The 16174-nt window shown below is 36.9% G+C and overlaps 9 protein-coding genes and 1 non-coding gene across 10 annotated transcripts; 8 read left to right on the forward strand and 2 right to left on the reverse strand.

The window, feature by feature from the left end:
* Positions 1-312, forward strand: NEPG_01426 (uncharacterized protein; the record flags this gene model as incomplete). The annotated part of the gene is made up of 1 exon (XM_013203800.1): positions 1-312. The coding sequence occupies one exon, from the start codon at positions 1-3 to the stop codon at positions 310-312; it is 312 nt and encodes a 103-aa protein (XP_013059254.1).
* Positions 313-1174: 862 nt separating this feature from the next.
* On the forward strand, positions 1175-2689 carry NEPG_01427 (uncharacterized protein; the record flags this gene model as incomplete). The annotated part of the gene is made up of 1 exon (XM_013203801.1): positions 1175-2689. The coding sequence occupies one exon, from the start codon at positions 1175-1177 to the stop codon at positions 2687-2689; it is 1515 nt and encodes a 504-aa protein (XP_013059255.1).
* Positions 2690-3014: 325 nt separating this feature from the next.
* Positions 3015-3471, forward strand: NEPG_01428 (uncharacterized protein; the record flags this gene model as incomplete). Its single annotated transcript, XM_013203802.1, has 1 exon — positions 3015-3471. The coding sequence occupies one exon, from the start codon at positions 3015-3017 to the stop codon at positions 3468-3470; it is 456 nt and encodes a 151-aa protein (XP_013059256.1). The 3' UTR covers position 3471.
* Positions 3472-3613: 142 nt separating this feature from the next.
* On the forward strand, positions 3614-3687 carry NEPG_02707. The gene has a single exon. It is a non-coding gene; the product is annotated as a tRNA-Val (tRNA).
* Positions 3688-3785: 98 nt separating this feature from the next.
* Positions 3786-4915, reverse strand: NEPG_01429 (uncharacterized protein; the record flags this gene model as incomplete). Its single annotated transcript, XM_013203803.1, has 1 exon — positions 3786-4915. The coding sequence occupies one exon, from the start codon at positions 4913-4915 to the stop codon at positions 3794-3796; it is 1122 nt and encodes a 373-aa protein (XP_013059257.1). The 3' UTR covers positions 3786-3793.
* Positions 4916-4929: 14 nt separating this feature from the next.
* Positions 4930-7075, forward strand: NEPG_01430 (threonyl-tRNA synthetase; the record flags this gene model as incomplete). Its single annotated transcript, XM_013203804.1, has 1 exon — positions 4930-7075. One exon carries the CDS (start codon positions 4930-4932, stop codon positions 7039-7041), a length of 2112 nt encoding a protein of 703 aa, XP_013059258.1. The 3' UTR covers positions 7042-7075.
* Positions 7076-7150: 75 nt separating this feature from the next.
* On the forward strand, positions 7151-8038 carry NEPG_01431 (uncharacterized protein; the record flags this gene model as incomplete). Its single annotated transcript, XM_013203805.1, has 1 exon — positions 7151-8038. One exon carries the CDS (start codon positions 7151-7153, stop codon positions 8036-8038), a length of 888 nt encoding a protein of 295 aa, XP_013059259.1.
* Positions 8039-8610: 572 nt separating this feature from the next.
* Positions 8611-11615, reverse strand: NEPG_01432 (uncharacterized protein; the record flags this gene model as incomplete). Its single annotated transcript, XM_013203806.1, has 1 exon — positions 8611-11615. The coding sequence occupies one exon, from the start codon at positions 11613-11615 to the stop codon at positions 8616-8618; it is 3000 nt and encodes a 999-aa protein (XP_013059260.1). The 3' UTR covers positions 8611-8615.
* A 217-nt stretch (positions 11616-11832) lies between these two features.
* On the forward strand, positions 11833-13776 carry NEPG_01433 (uncharacterized protein; the record flags this gene model as incomplete). Its single annotated transcript, XM_013203807.1, has 1 exon — positions 11833-13776. One exon carries the CDS (start codon positions 11833-11835, stop codon positions 13759-13761), a length of 1929 nt encoding a protein of 642 aa, XP_013059261.1. The 3' UTR covers positions 13762-13776.
* Positions 13777-14049: 273 nt separating this feature from the next.
* Positions 14050-15963, forward strand: NEPG_01434 (uncharacterized protein; the record flags this gene model as incomplete). Its single annotated transcript, XM_013203808.1, has 1 exon — positions 14050-15963. The coding sequence occupies one exon, from the start codon at positions 14050-14052 to the stop codon at positions 15961-15963; it is 1914 nt and encodes a 637-aa protein (XP_013059262.1).
* Between the last annotated feature and the right edge of the window lie 211 nt (positions 15964-16174).

The raw sequence follows: 16174 nt of genomic DNA on the forward strand, positions 1-16174 counted from the left end.
ATGCACGACCTCAATGAAGACATGGTATTTTCTGATGACGAGACGAAGTTTGAAGACAATGAAATACATGTAAGAAAGCAGAACAGAAAGGGGAGGAAGTGGCTTACAACAGTTGAAAACATACCAGAATCATTTGACATCACAAAGCTAATGACTGCTTTAAAGAGAGAGCTCTGCTGTAATGGAACAATAGTAACAGAAACAGCAACAGGCAAAAAAGTAATGCAAATGCAAGGTGACCACGGAACAAAAATTCAAGCAAGGCTACAAGAAATCTTCCCAGCGTATAAAGTGCTTTTCTTTGGCAATTAGAAGGGATTGCGGGCAATATACATTATGTTTAATTAGCAAAATGTTCAGATAAGAATGAATATGCAATACTTAAGAATACTTAAAATGTATTAAATATTAATACACAAGAACTATTCTATAGTAATTTTAAGTGCACACAGCAAGAATTATTCATATTATTAAACTGTAACAGTCAATTAAATTATTTCTCTGTTGAATATTTCTGGTTATTTTGTAAATTTATGAGTTATATTAAGAATGTACATTATTTATACATAGAAGTAGATAATTATGTAATAATACAAGTAATACAGTCTATTACACCCATGAATTCAGTATTATCAACATACTCCATAAATTTACAGAATAACCAAAAGTATGCAGTGGTATAACAAATAACCCGAAGTATAAAATATTTATACTATTACTCGCATAATTTTACAACCTGCAGTAGACACATTTTGAATTATTTAGTTATTCAGCAGTAATAAATAGTATATATTATCATACGGATTAGTATACTATTAATATATCTATTTAATACTTTAATTAAAAACCACAAAATAAATCCATTCATTAAACGTATTTCAGTATAAACAGCCATTCATTCTGAATTATTTGATAACATTATATATTTACTCTTATTCACTTGTATGTGTTATTGTAATAATGCTGTATTTAAGACATTATTGCATTTATGCCTTATATTTTATTTTATTATTCTATCTAAGAATGTGAAAATTAGATTAGGAATAAATTATAGAAAATACCCCTTTATGTGCAGGGGGTGTTAGATTAAATATGATAGTATTTTCCAGATATAAATTACAATCACTGATAAAGAGTATCTTAAGCTATATATTCAATGGTGAATAAAAGAAAAATGGTGCACACAAAATCTGACCAGCTGGAGTACTTTACGAACAGCAAGAACCAGAACAAAAGATTCTTTTGTCAGCCTGCGCTGAGCTTATTTGAACACTTTATAGTCTATCAAACAATTCCTCATGAGAGGTGCGATATTGTTAATTCACTAGATAAGTATTTTCATAAAGACATGCCAGAGAAAAGTGAAACTCAGGGATTTACGCCAAGCTTATTTAAAGTGGTTGAGGCTTCATGGATAACAGAGCATGCTGAGGAAGAGGATGATTGTAGCAGAAAAACAGAATTCCCCAGTTTGAATGAGTATGAATTGGCGTATTATGACATATGGCAGCTGAACTTCATAAATACATTACTGCGTCATCAAGTAGATGTAAGCCAGTACCTTGCTATACTCAGACAAGTTACGTGTTTAAAACTAACAAAGTTGTACGACCATAAAAGTACTTTGGAGGGAGCACTGAAAATATTGAAAAGGCATGCCTCTATTTCCACTGCATGCCATAATCTTGTTGGCATAAGACAGAACGAGTTTTTGTTTTTTAAGGACTATGTCAAGGCAGTGACTGCAAATGTAGACAACCAAAATAGAATAGAATTAATACCTAACAACATGTATAAAACCACACTCCACCAGCAGATAGAGGCAGGCCTTTGTCTGGCAACAAAGCAATGGATTCATGAGAAGAGCATGCAGGGCATGCGGTGGAACAAAATTATGGAGTTCATTGACTGCAAAGAGAACTTCATTTCCACCACTATTATAAAAGAGCGGGAGTTAAAGTATCAGATAAGCAAGGTCCAAGTGCCCACTCAAGAGAGTGAAGATTCGTATGTTAAGATAGAAACCAGCACGCAAGAGATAAAGGATGATATACCAGAGACCAGCAAGCCGATCTCAAAGGATACACCGCCCACTGAAACCGGCATGTATTGCACACACCACAGAATAAACACGCACGATTCAATCGATTGCTATGCACTGAACAGCAGAGCAAAAAAGCCGCAGGCACCTCCAGAGAGTACATTTAGTAAGCCGCAGAAGTCTATTACTTGGACAAGCACACAGAGGCCTGTTTTAAGTGGAACCTTCCCTGCACAGCAGAATGATGAAGACATAGGAATACCGCATGCGAGAGGCGTAATAAATGGAGTGAGCGTGCTTTTCATGCTAAACGCAGGAGTAGATGTAAACATTATGACAACTACGGCCCAAAGTTTACTAAACCTGCCAGATCTGTTTGATGGAAAGGGCAAAAGAACCATTCAAAGTGTAACAGGCCCAGTAGAACTATCCTCAATGTATACGCAGGCATTTATACAGCTGTCAATATACAGCCAGTGCCAGTCCACACAGAAGTTCATGCTATACCCAAGTAAGGAAATAAGAATAACTTTAGGCCTCCCATGGATACGAAGCAACTACACAATATACTTACTCCATTTGATCCCACAGGAAAAGAGAAGAGAAGTTATATCCAGTCTGTTAAAGCATCAAATATCTATGATATAAAATAAATACATATTTTATCCTAAATATTACAAGAACACCCAAACCATCATTAAGCATTAAATACCCAATATCATCACCATGCATACCATCTACACCACCTTACATCAACATATAATATACATAATATACCTTAATACCACATACTCTCTCATACTATTTCTCTTATACTAACACCAAAATACTGCTTCTTTTATATTATATTTCTATTGCATAGTCTATCATTTATTACTTCCTTCTCTTTATATTTATTATTTCCTTCGATTTAACTTTTTGTATTTATTATTCATTTCTTGTAATAAGAATATTTTCTTAATTTTACTTTGCCATGGAAGATACAGAAACCACCAACAACAGTGGTCCAAAGGAAATACAAAAAATACTTGAAGATTTAGAACTTGCATACGAAAATGACAGAAAATCAAATGAAGAAGGCCACCCAGCCTTAAATAAGCTAAATATAATGGACTCAATGTACGACAGATTATTAAAGCGAAAAAATCAGCAAGAATTACTTGACTCTGGAGTACTTTCCTGTCTCAAAAAGTGGCTTGAACCACTTCCTGATATGTCATTACCACACGATGATGTAAAAAAGGGAGTACTTGATATATTATTGCACCTTACACCAGAAGTAGAGCACTTAAAAGAGAGTGGGATAGGGAAGATAATCTTATTCTATTCAAAGAATCCATACGAGAAGAAGGGAATAAAGCAAATGGCAAAACAATTAACACTGAATTGGATAAAAATAGCATCAGAGGAGGATGAGGGCATGTACTAATACATAATGCATTAAATTAAATTCTGTTAATAATGGACATATTTTTATTATAATGAGAAATATTTATTTACTATTAAGACCATTTGGGTTATATTTACAAGTAAAGTATTTATTCTGTAGATATTGTGATATCTTTATAATGTGTGCTGTTGGTGTAGTTGGTTATCACATTCGCCTAACACGCGAAAGGTGCTCGGTTCGATTCCGGGACAGCACATATCTTTTTAAATTTTTATATCATCCACTGTAAAGGAACAATTAACCCAAAGAAATACAAAATGTTTTATTTTTATTAGAATAATATAACCCGAATTAACCCGAATTTAATTCTCTTTTGACTGCTGTGCCCTGAGCACTCTTAAATAGTACTCAGAAGGAGATGCTATAAGTACCTCTTGCTTCCCAGTGATTCTTTCCAAAGATTTTGTACACTCTTTCTGTGGATTTAATCCATTTGATAATGGGCACCCTACACACTCTGATCTCTTGCCGTCAGATATTACTTTACTGCACGGCGTACTCTTATAATTTATACGGCCACCCACCAGCCCATACGCATGCTGTATGTTATACTTATACTTTCTGTCAAATTCTGTTACAGTGCAGCTGAAATGGGCTTTGTACAGGGCAAGTGCATCCTCAAGGGGAACTCCTGCGGCCTTTAAGAAATTGTTTAGGTTTGACCTGTCATCGTATTTTAAATGCCTTTTTTCTTTTAACTTATCCAGTATGCCCGAAATACACGGCGGAACACATTTTGTTTGTAATTGCATCAGTGTAACTGCTGCTACAGGAAGAGAGACTGCGTACTCTTTAGGCACTCCTGATACGTACATGGTTTGTGTGGTATGTTTCAGAAGGTCCTCAAACCCTCTGGTTAGAATACTTCTTATACCATCAACTCCTGATGTGACTAGTCCCAGCTCTATTCTATCGCGTATAACTGCATATTTCGTAAAGTGCGCTGTAACGTGCACACTCTTAGAGCGAACTATTTCTCTGTTAATCTTATCGCCAATTGATGCATCATTTACCTTTCCCAGCCAGTTTATAGAATTATTGTCGATTTGTATTTTTAGAACACCTTCTTCTTGTGTATACAGAACCTCCTCCTGAAGGCGTGGGAGATACTCTGTGGTAAACAATCTAAGAACATCTTTTTCCTGGGCTTGATCAATTCTAAGCCGGAATATTTGTACTTCTCCGTGTATAAAATCTTTCATCTCATGCACGTCCGTTGCTGCTGCTACTTTTGCACAGTAGTGCTGCTCTATATCTTCTTTTGTATTGTTCTTATTTAGTATTGCAGATACAGGAAGTTGTTTGTATCTTTCTATGTACGAGTAGACTTCTTTTCTTTCTTTCACTCTTTTCTGGTACTCTGTCATCTTGTAAACCTCAGGGACATCCTCAACGTATAAGCTGAGTAAAGTATTTCTGCTCATTTTTTTTGCAAAATATGGAATTTGCACAGTACATAAGCAAGAGAGTTCAAATCTTTGACAGAATCAAAGCACAGCAAGAGAAGAAAGAAAGCGAGAAAATAAAAATAAAAACAGTCCACGGAGAATACTCTGGAATGTCTTATGAAACAACGCCTTTTATTGTATCAAAAGAGCTAAACCCAAACCACAAGGAGTTATTAGTTGCTAGAGTAAATCAAGAACTGTTTGACGTGCACCGGCCGCTAGAGAAGGACTCTGTTGTAGAGTTTCTGACATTTGCAGATGAAGATGGAAAGAAAGTGTTCTGGCACTCATCTGCACATATTTTAGGTGAGGCATGCGAGAATACGTTCTCCTGCCACTTATGCCTGGGCCCTCCCACTGAGTCTGGGTTCTTCTATGAAATGGATATGGACCGAGCAGTCACTCCGGAAGACTACAAGCCATTGAAAAAAGAAATGAAAAAGATCCTTAAGGAAAACCAGCGGTTTGAAAGGCTTGTTATGACAAAGAGTGAGTTACTGGAGATGTTCGCTGATAATCCTTTGAAGGTGGAGCTAATCCAGGATAAAGTACAGGACAAGAGTACAGTATACCGATGCGGACCATTGATTGATTTCTGTCTAGGGCCACACATCCCCAGCACAGGGCTAGTTAAGGCAATAGAAGTACTGCACAACAGTAGTTCGTTTTTCTTAGGGGACAGTAACAGGCCTGTTCTGCAGAGAATATACGGTATATCTTTCCCTAGCAAGGAGGAAATGACACAGCATCTGGCTTTCCTGGAGGAGGCCAAGAAGAACAACCACAGGAAGATCGGGTCTGACCTTGATTTGTTTTTCTTTTCTCCAATGAGTCCTGGATCCTGCTTTTTCCTGCCCAAGGGTGCGTTTGTGTATAACGCCCTGATGACTTTAATGAGAGAGCACTACAAAAAGAAGGACTTTAAAGAAGTAATTACACCGAATATTTATACAAATGAGCTGTGGAAGACAAGCGGGCACTTAGAGAAGTATAAGGAGGACATGTTCTGTTTCCAAGCGGATAATACAGAAATGGCTCTCAAGCCCATGAACTGTCCAGGGCACTGTCTGTTATTTAAACATCTTAGCTGTTCATACCGTGACTTACCTTTACGTCTGGCAGACTTTGGAGTACTTCACAGAAATGAAGTTTCTGGTGCACTTACTGGCCTAACCAGAGTAAGAAGGTTCCAGCAGGATGATGCCCACATATTTTTATCTCCTGATATGGTGGCTCAGGAAATACAGATGTGCCTTGACTTCCTTGAGGAGGTATACAGTCTGCTTGGGTTTGAGTATTCTGTGTGCCTTAGCACCCGGCCAGAAAAGTATATTGGTAGGCCAGAGATTTGGGACGGTGCAGAAGAACAGCTGAAACAGGCCCTTGAGAGCAGTGGAGTGAACTGGAGTATCAACCCAGGAGATGGTGCATTCTATGGTCCTAAGATAGATATATCTGTGCGAGATGCACTTGGCAGAAAACACCAGTGCGGGACTATACAGCTAGACTTCCAGCTGCCAGAAAGATTTAACCTTAAGTTTGCATCAAACGAGGGAGATTCAATTAGACCTGTCATGATACACCGTGCTATATTGGGAAGTGTGGAGAGAATGACCGGAATACTTCTGGAGCACTACAAAGGCCGCCTGCCTCCCTGGCTAAACCCAAACCAAGTAATGATTATTCCCATCACAAGTGATGAAGCAGAGTATGCAAATGAGGTTAAGCAGGAACTGCATGCAATGGAAGTCTCTGTGGACCTATCTGAGTGCACACTAAACAAGAAAATACTCAATGCAGAAAAAGTAAGGTACTCATATATAATAATAGTAGGAAAGAAAGAAGCTCAAAGAAAACAATTATCTGTTCGTAATCTAAAAGATGGAAAGACTGTTGTATTGCCACTAAGCCAAGCACACCGTATGATCAGTGAAACCATAAGAAGAAGACTTCCCCAGCCAGCAGATGGGCTTAAGTATGCCACTAAAGAAACAGGCAGTACTCTGCCAGTACATCTATCACAGGCTCTAGTCTGCTTGGAAAAGATAGTTTCCAGTATAAAAGAGAAGTTCATAGAAACATTCAAGATTAAGCGAGTATAACCCAAAGTACAACTAGAAGCAATAAATATCCTGCAGTGATTATAATTATTTTCATTTTTTTATTAGGAATATTTATATAAATTATAAAAATTTATATGGGCTTTTATTTATGTATACTGTATTACTGCAAGGCACTGCCGATTTAAAAAAGCACTCTCTATTTTTTGAGTGTATATATACAGTGGGTTATCATCTAAACAAAGCACAGACAGAATTATTCACGTGGGGTGATGATGTTTCTGTTAAGGATAATATTATGTCTATACTTATATCATTAGTTATGGGGTTTGGTATTCTTATTATTATAACACTAGCTATACCCATAATCAGGAAAACCGCGAGTGGGTGTAAGTCACTGTTTATAATGCATAATCAAAAGATTCAAAAGAAACAGAATATAAATGAATTTGTTCCCATAAGAACAACTAAATCAAAGATATTTAATGCTATTTCTGTTATATACGATACATTAATAGTTGTGTTTTTAGCGATATACTTATTTGCTATAGTAACGGTTATAATAAGTACAATTCAGCATGCATACTATAATATTTCTTTTCCTGTATTCCCTATTATAATAGCTGTGACTATATCTGTACTGATTCTGTACTTGTGTGCTTCTGTTTTACTAATGACTGGTAAAATAGCAGATATTTTCTCAGTAGACAGTGACCACTCTGTGATTAGGCCATTTTTAATTTTTGGTATGTTCTGTGTGTCGTACTTCCTTATCGGAATAGAGATATATACAGGATATTCTAAAGTAAGCAGTTATGGTATTTCTAACCTTAGTAATATGAGAGTGCTATGCTTATTATTTCTTTCATTCTGGTTTATATGGTTTAGTATATCATTTGTGTACTTCTTTATACTCAGCGCACTATATGGCCTAGTCCATACAGTAAACCATATTTATGATACATTCACAGATGTAAAACTACTTCCACTAGAAGAACAATTATATGATAAAGTCCAAAATAGTAATAATCCAGCATAAGTTAGATAAATAATTTAGGGTTATTCGGGTTATATTGCTAATATTTATGATATAATGAGTAAGATATTATAATATTTCACAGTACAAGAATTATTACTCATAAATAAATTATAGAATATATTATATAATGTGTATTATATCTTGTAAATTATTTTTCTATTATATATTACATAATGTGTTATAATATATGAATTGGAATATTATTTTATACACTATGTGTAAAATATAATTACATTGCTATATATTATGCACAGAAACAGTATTAATAATTAAAATTTTATTTTGGTTTGTGTGTGACTTAGTCTATTTCTTCTAGTTATAATATTATTATAATAAATTATTCTGGTTATAGCTTGTAATTTACTGTTTTATCGTTTGAAATTTTAAATTTATTTTTAAACCATTCATTTATAAGTTCTGTGCTCTTTATATGAGAAGGTTTTAAAAATAAATTTAAAAATTAAAAATTAAGATTTCTATATTTAAGGAAATATTTTAATCTCTATCAAATGAATAAAGAGTATAAGCCTAATGAGCCATCTTCACTTTCAGAAAAATAATTTATTGTAATTATGGGTTATGAAGTAAATCTAGATGGATAATAGTACTTAAGAACAGAAAGGAGTACATTTTTATCAGTTATAGCAGATGGTAGACTGCCCATATACTCAGCCCATTTTATAATGTATGTTTCTAGATTTAGCACATGCGAACTGCCTGGGAAGATTATTTCATCAACTGAATCAAGTTTACTCGCATGCATTACCACTTCAGTCATGAAGTAGTTATAGACTGTGTTGGAGAAAGGGAGTCTTTTCTTCAATAACCAGCAGATATCTTCACTCTTACAGTTATTTCCTATGGTGTACACGGGATCACTGAGTATTCTCTGGTTTAAAGCATGGACTATTCTAAGTGGGGTGGTTAAACACCTGGCGTAGTCAATGACACACGGGTGCTTATTTAAATAGAAAAGCATAAAAAAGCTTAGTATATGCCTGACTGCATTATTTGTCTGTAGAAGGTCTTTTAGTGTGGGCACTCTTCTGCTGAAATATGCTACAATAATGTTATTTTCTAGGGATACGCTGTGTGGTGCTGTATTCGGGTTATTGTTAATCATAATAATAATCATTCGCAGGATAGCACCACTGTTTAGTATATGACGCATTGATAGTGGTGCTATATTATAATAATGGATTTTGTAGAAACTAAGGAATTTAGTAATGCTTTCCTTAATAATGGCCGTTTTAATTCCATTTGCACACTCTTTTTTGATTTTTCTACACGCGAATGAATAACTGTCAAAAGACAGATCATTCCAATAACTGGGATAATTCGATCCATCGATGCGGACAGAATATACTTCCTTGGGCATACTTGAAAGTGTTTCTTGGTCATTACTCGTATACATTAATTCTGCAAGTTCTTCTTCTAAAGATGGATTATACAGGATAGATGGCATTTCTTTGGTGTACTCACCAACAACTCTTATATCCTCCATAAGCAGAGTGTTCAAGAATAAAATGTGTAAAGCAACAAATTTGGGTGTAAACATGATATTCTTATGCCTGGCTATGCCAGTGTACAGCATAATCAATCTAGTCCAGCACGGTGACTGTCTAAGCCTGTATTCATATCTAAGCATTCTGCCTAAGTGTTTTAGACCATTTCTGGGAGAAATCATGACAGAACATATTTCAGTGTATGCAGGTAGTAATATATCCAGTGCATCTATTAAGTGTTTATACCGATCGAGGTATAACTCACTAAACTCTGCATCTTCAGGAGTCTTCCCATGCTTAGAAGCAAGATCGAAAAAGACAGCACCATTCCCGAATAAATTATAAAGAAATGGCTTAAACTGTGTTATAGCTGCTAGTGCACACCGTATGGTAAAGAAGTGAAATTCATTATCTTTTTGGGATTGAATTATACTAACTAATACACTGAGCAGGTGGTACCCCTCTACTAGGACTAAGGACATTGTATACGTATAACTATGTAATCCACTCACAAGAAAGTCTGTTTTTTTATCTGTGAGCATATTGTACATACTATCAGTAACAAGTAAAGAGTCAGCAGAAACTTGTTTTAATACATCACTACTGGAAGAGTGCCTAGTAGCAAGAACCCCACTACTCGCAGATATTTGGTTTAAAATGTACCCATCAATGTATTCATTATAACAAATGGATGTACTGGTCTCTGAATGGAATGAACTCTTTAGAAGCTGTGATGTATACGTATATGAGAGTAAAGAAGGATCATTTGCAATCCCACACACGCACTCTACTAGATATACACCATTAGTTATCATAATGTATACAGTTGGTATATCAGTGGGTATCCATCTTTTATCAATATCTTCCTGGGAGTACTTGAATAGTTCATTAAACCCTAAAAATCCATCTGATTCTGAGTCTAATACAGATCTTACCGCAGGAATATTTAAATAGTCATCAGAATGAATTTCACTGATTTTAATCCCAAATGCATCAACTGAATATTTCAATATTTCTTCAAATATGCACTGCTCTGTGAATCTGCTCCTTTCTGTTTTATTCGGGATTACAATATTTATTATATTTTCATTTTTTATAATGAACCCAAAATAAAATTTCATTCTTTCCTCTACGCTGTGAAATGCCCTTAAATACCCCGTGCAGTACCGGTGCAGAGCACCAGAATTTTTCATGTATATCTCAGAGAGAATTTCTTTTTTATGGGATCTATACGAATTAACCGTAGTAGATAGGGGCATTTCACAGAGAACTTGATTACCGTCGTAGTACTTGTACTGGCAGCAGCAGTACGGGTTAGTTGCCCAGTCCGTGCATATGCGTGAGCTATTTAATGTACCACAGAGGAGTTTATAATACTTACCAAACACGTGTACATGGAATGGCATATTCTCATCTGCTGGGGACATCTCTTCTACGTACTTCATTATATCTGGATTATTCCAATTATTCTGTAAGTAGTACTGCTTATTAAGTTCTTCTCTTCCCATGCAGTGCTGTTTTATACTTGGCTGTGGGACTGTACGGCTATATATGTCATAGTGGCCCATGTCAGATGTGGATGACATTCGATTATTTATCTGAAGAGATACCTTCCAGTCTCTTGGAGTAAAATACTTCCCAAACACAAAGAATTCATCATCTATTGAAGTATTACTACAACTCAGCCATATATGAGCATTATTATAAGACAGTTTTCTTAGGGCGTGTATTGCCCAGTGTAAATGACTAACCCACATAGTAAAATCCACGGGACTTACAAATTGACAAGTAATGCTTGGAAGGGCCAGTTCCAGTCTCTCCCTGTCCAATGTGATAGTTGTTATCTGTGCTTTGTAAATTTCAATTAATTCAGTCCCTACTCTTTCACCAAAAGAATCATAAAGTGCACTCTGTGCTGGATGTAGTATGCTAAATATCCTTACATACGGAATATAATCTGAACCAATTGTCATTTGTATATAAGCACGTGCACCTTTGTGCTTTCCCTTTACAACAATAATTATAGACCTATTTCCTGTGTAGTCAAATATCCCTCTTGTTTTTATGTTCATAATATATATTATGCCTATAATAAAGAAAATATCTTTATAATTTAAATTTTGAATTTTCGGGTTATATCGGGTTATGCTGTATATTATACTGTTGTACTTTGTGTGATTTAGAGTGGTTTACACTGTGTTATAATGAATACTGCCATGAAATGGGGTTTTATGCATTTTTGTAAAATAATGGATTGGATTATTTTTAGTGCTTTGCGATTTTTTTCTCATGCAGAAGGTTTCTGAGTACAGCGAGTCTTTGGTCAGAACGTATTCTATTTCACTTATAGAGGTAGAATTGGCTTTAACAAATAAAGTGTCAGATATTCACAGCTACCACCCTGAATTAGAGAAGAGAATAGAAGAATTAGGGGAGGTTATGGCGCACAGGACGGAAAGTGAAAACATAACCATAGAGGCGTATTTAGACGGGATATTTGAGAAAAAGCTAATTCAATTTGGAGAAAACCAAGTGAAGCAGGAGCTGGAGGAGTTTGAGAGTGATTTAAAGGCGTATTTTGTGAAGGAGGAGAAAAGGCTGCTGACTGCACCGAGGAGAGAGCAATTAAAAGTACGAAAAGATGAGCACACGTATGTGATAATTGAAGGGTGCAAGTCATTGAAGAGGGGAGACTCTATTGGACAGAATCTTTTTTCATCTCCTATGCTGTATGACGCGTACTTATTTGCAACCTCAGCGCAGACTCCGCACGAGTTTCTGGCGTATATCCATTATACACGGGCAATCAGAGAGAGAACAGCACAGGCCGTTAAGCTCTTTACACGCATGAAGTATGGCAGTGGGATGTACAAAATAGAGATGTATGAGAATCAAGCCATGTATGCAGAGCTGTACCAGTATGTTAGAGCAGGGATGTACGCAGAGGCTGCACAGTACGTAGAGCAAAACAAGAACTTCTTTTTAATAATCTCGCATAACTTCTACTCTTCCATTATGTCGTGGATGCATGCCATGGGATTTATTTCTGAGGAGAAGAAGCACGGAATGGACTGGGAGGAAGTTCCCACGAGTGAGGATGATCCATTTAAATTATTATTTTATCGGCTATTCACGGGAAGCACTGAGTGTGTACAGTCGGTTATTACAACAATAGAGGACTTCTTGTGGTACCACATTACTGTTATAAAGACAATTTCAGCATGCCGTATAAAAAAGCGTGCGAATACGTATTTGGAGATATTTAAAATGCTAGAAGGTTCTGTTACAGCGCCTAAATTGCTGCAGGCATCTCTTATGCTAGGGCAGTGGAAGGAAGCTATGATTATTCTGCAGGACAGTGCGTTTAATGCAGCAGAGATGATATTTATATCGTATGCTATTATGCAGAAGATGCGAGAGGAGTTTCCCTTTGCGTATCCCATTAAAAGAGAATTGGCAGACACAGAGGCAGCACAGTGCACGGATATATTTATCAAGGGAGTGCAGGGAGTCACTGCGTTCTTTGCATCAGCAGAAGAGAAGCTGTGTGTGGTCAATTTAGCATCGCCTTTTATTACTGCAGAGTGGCTAGAGGATTTAGTTGCAGAGGTATTCATTGCTTCAGAAGATTACACAGTTCTAGGGGAGGTCGATGCAACTGGAAGAAGACAGGCTGCCACAATACTCGAGTACATCGATGTATCCAGGCAGGGCGTAGTGCAGAGAGTAGCAGAGTATTATATACACAGTGGAGATTTATTGAAGGCCTTGAAGATATCTTATGCAGGCAGTGATGAAAGGGCACTGGACATTCTTACTTCTATTCTCGTGGACAAGATAGAGGCAAAGGAGTACGAGCAGGAGGGTCTGGGCAGTATTGTGGAGCACTTCAATGATGAACTGACTAACTTCCTATGGGATATTCTTCTGATCGGTGGATCACAGGAAGGTGCAGTAAACCGCATACGAAGAACAGGACTAGTTCCAGGAAACAATGCAGCAGATGTTCTTAGAAAGACACAGGAAATAAAGAACCTAGCACCACGCATTAAACGAGTAATCCCCACCGCGCTAGTAATTACAGCACAACGACTAGGAGCCAACTCTCGTATTGAAAACCAAGACCTAGCAAAGGCACTCCTTCTACTTGCAGGTGCACTAGACATGGATAAAGAGGTCATGCACGAGATAGTCACCAGCATAGCAGGACTGCTATAATAAAATAATAAACAGAATATGAATTATACTAAGCCAGTAAATGCCTTCTAATAGCCAAATAGTGCATGGCCAATGCATTCAGATATTAACAGAAATCCAAGCACTTGCATTAAAATTCAGCAGGGCACGGATTGTTTACTATAATTATTTCAGGCTGTACGGCATGAAATATCAAATTTTGATTTTTAGGTTGTTCCTGGGGTATGGCACTAATTCATCTGGGGAGGGCTCTTTTAATTATTCTCTAAGACGGATTAAATAATTTAACAACAAATACTTTTTTATTTAATGTGGAAGCGTGTGCTTGTAGGCCTTGTGTTATGTGCAGGGATGCTATTTGGGCATGCAGAGGAGAAACAAGATGTAAAACAAGAGAATTCTTCATGTCCATATGAATGCAATAAGATATTTGATAGTATATTCATTAAAACAGACATAGAACAAGCAAAGCGCAATATAGATGCAGCAAAAGGGCCATGCAAGCACTTTTATGCGTGGTTTATATATACGTATGTGGACTTAGATATTAAAGCAGGGGTTGAGTCACTGTGGAAGTCATTGTACTCTACGTGCAGCACTAAAAATCTGGCGTATCTAGTGTATGCGAGCAAAATGTACAGGAAGCACAACATAATTGGGACAGAAGCAGAGATGGTGAAATATTATAGGCCAGTGGCAGAGGAAGTGTTTAATGGGTTTTTCAAGAAGAAGATTACGCTGTTTACCAAGTGGAAGCTTTCTAGGCTACACAAGCAGGGAGAGAATGCAAAGATAATCCAATTTATAAAAACGCTGAAGAGCACGGGAAGTGCAACTGCGAATGAAAATCTGCTTTCATTGATAAAAATGGGGTATATTGATGCAGAGCAGCACATTGACTTTCTTAAGGAGCATGCACGGACGGGGAGTGCAGATGCTATGGGGATACTTGGAAATATGTACTACTATGGATGGGGTGTGAAGCCAAGCAAGATAACTGCTCGGCACTACTTCTCAGAAGGGGCAAAGAAGAATGATGCAGATTGCTTGAATGGTTTAGGAATGCTGTATGCAGAGGATGGGAATGTGTTTGAAAGCAAGCTGTATTTAGAGAAAGCATCTGCAATTGGATCGCAGGAGGCAGACTATAATCTGTACAAGTTATACGAAAATGCGAATAAGTTTGTTGGTGAGATACATCTGATGAAGGCAGCCAAGCACGATGGGTACTTGCCTGCAGTGTATACATATGCAGAGAAGGAGCGACTAAAGGGAGACATAAAAAGAACAACTGTCTCACAATATAAAAGCATCGCTTCATACCATGACCAAGTAGTGGCACTAGAAAAGAATGCAATCGAGATGTACAGAGACCACAGGAATGCAGAGGCATTTTATATGTCACTGCTAATAGGGGATCTTTGCCCTAAAACAGGATATGAGAATGCGCAGTATATCTTGAAACACCGAGTAATCAAGCCAGGTTTAATCCAAAGACTATATAAGTACACCAGTCTATGGAAAGACAAGAAAGAATCTGACTCAGAACCAGCAGAAGTTGAAATTAAAATACAAGACAAAAATGCGAAAGATATTGAAGAAATTCTGAACACCCAGGCAGGAGAGACACAAAAAGAGAATGCTTCTAAAGAATCCAAGAGTACTGAAACAAAAAAAGAATCAGTAAATGAAGAAGCCGTGCCCGATGTGAACACAGAAAAAATAGAAAATGCAAAATCAGTGAACACCAATAATAACGACAAGATAAAGAATGCCACAAAGCTGTACATATTGCTGAATACAAGGCTGGCAAGGTCAAGTGACAGCAATGCAGCAATAGAATTAGGAGATGCATACTTCTACGGAACAGGAGTGAAGAAGGACCTTACCAAGGCATTCTCCAGGTATTATTCATCGTCCCTCATGGAAAGTGCAGAGGGCGACTATCTCACAGGGTGGATGTACGAAATGGGCTATGGAGTGAAAAGAAACTATGCACTCGCACAGACCTTCTACATGCAAATGTACGAGAGAGAAGAGAATTCGTATCTTTTATACGGTGTGCTAATGACACGACTGTTCATTAAGAAGAACCTTTCAAATATAATAGCACTATTTACAGTGGGTGCATCAGTTATATTTGGCTGGATGACCATCCCACAGGCACTTCTCTTTATAAACAGAAGAAAGGCCGTAACAGCAGCCAATAACCCAAAGCAATGAATAAGAAATAAACATTTTTTTGTACTCTCGTGATATGCCCGTAATTATATCTGAACAGACCAGTGCACTTTACTATTTATGCAATAACCCGATATAACCCGTTTTAAGTGTTTTTAATTATTAGCCAGTAGTACGCCATGGATAATATTTAAATATTTCTGATTGGAATATTTCCGTGATAAAATATTTTAATCACAGTGATTGCATAAAA

Source organism: Nematocida parisii (genome assembly GCF_000250985.1).
Source record: "Nematocida parisii ERTm1 unplaced genomic scaffold supercont1.3, whole genome shotgun sequence".
NCBI classification, from domain to species: Eukaryota; Fungi; Microsporidia; genus Nematocida; species Nematocida parisii.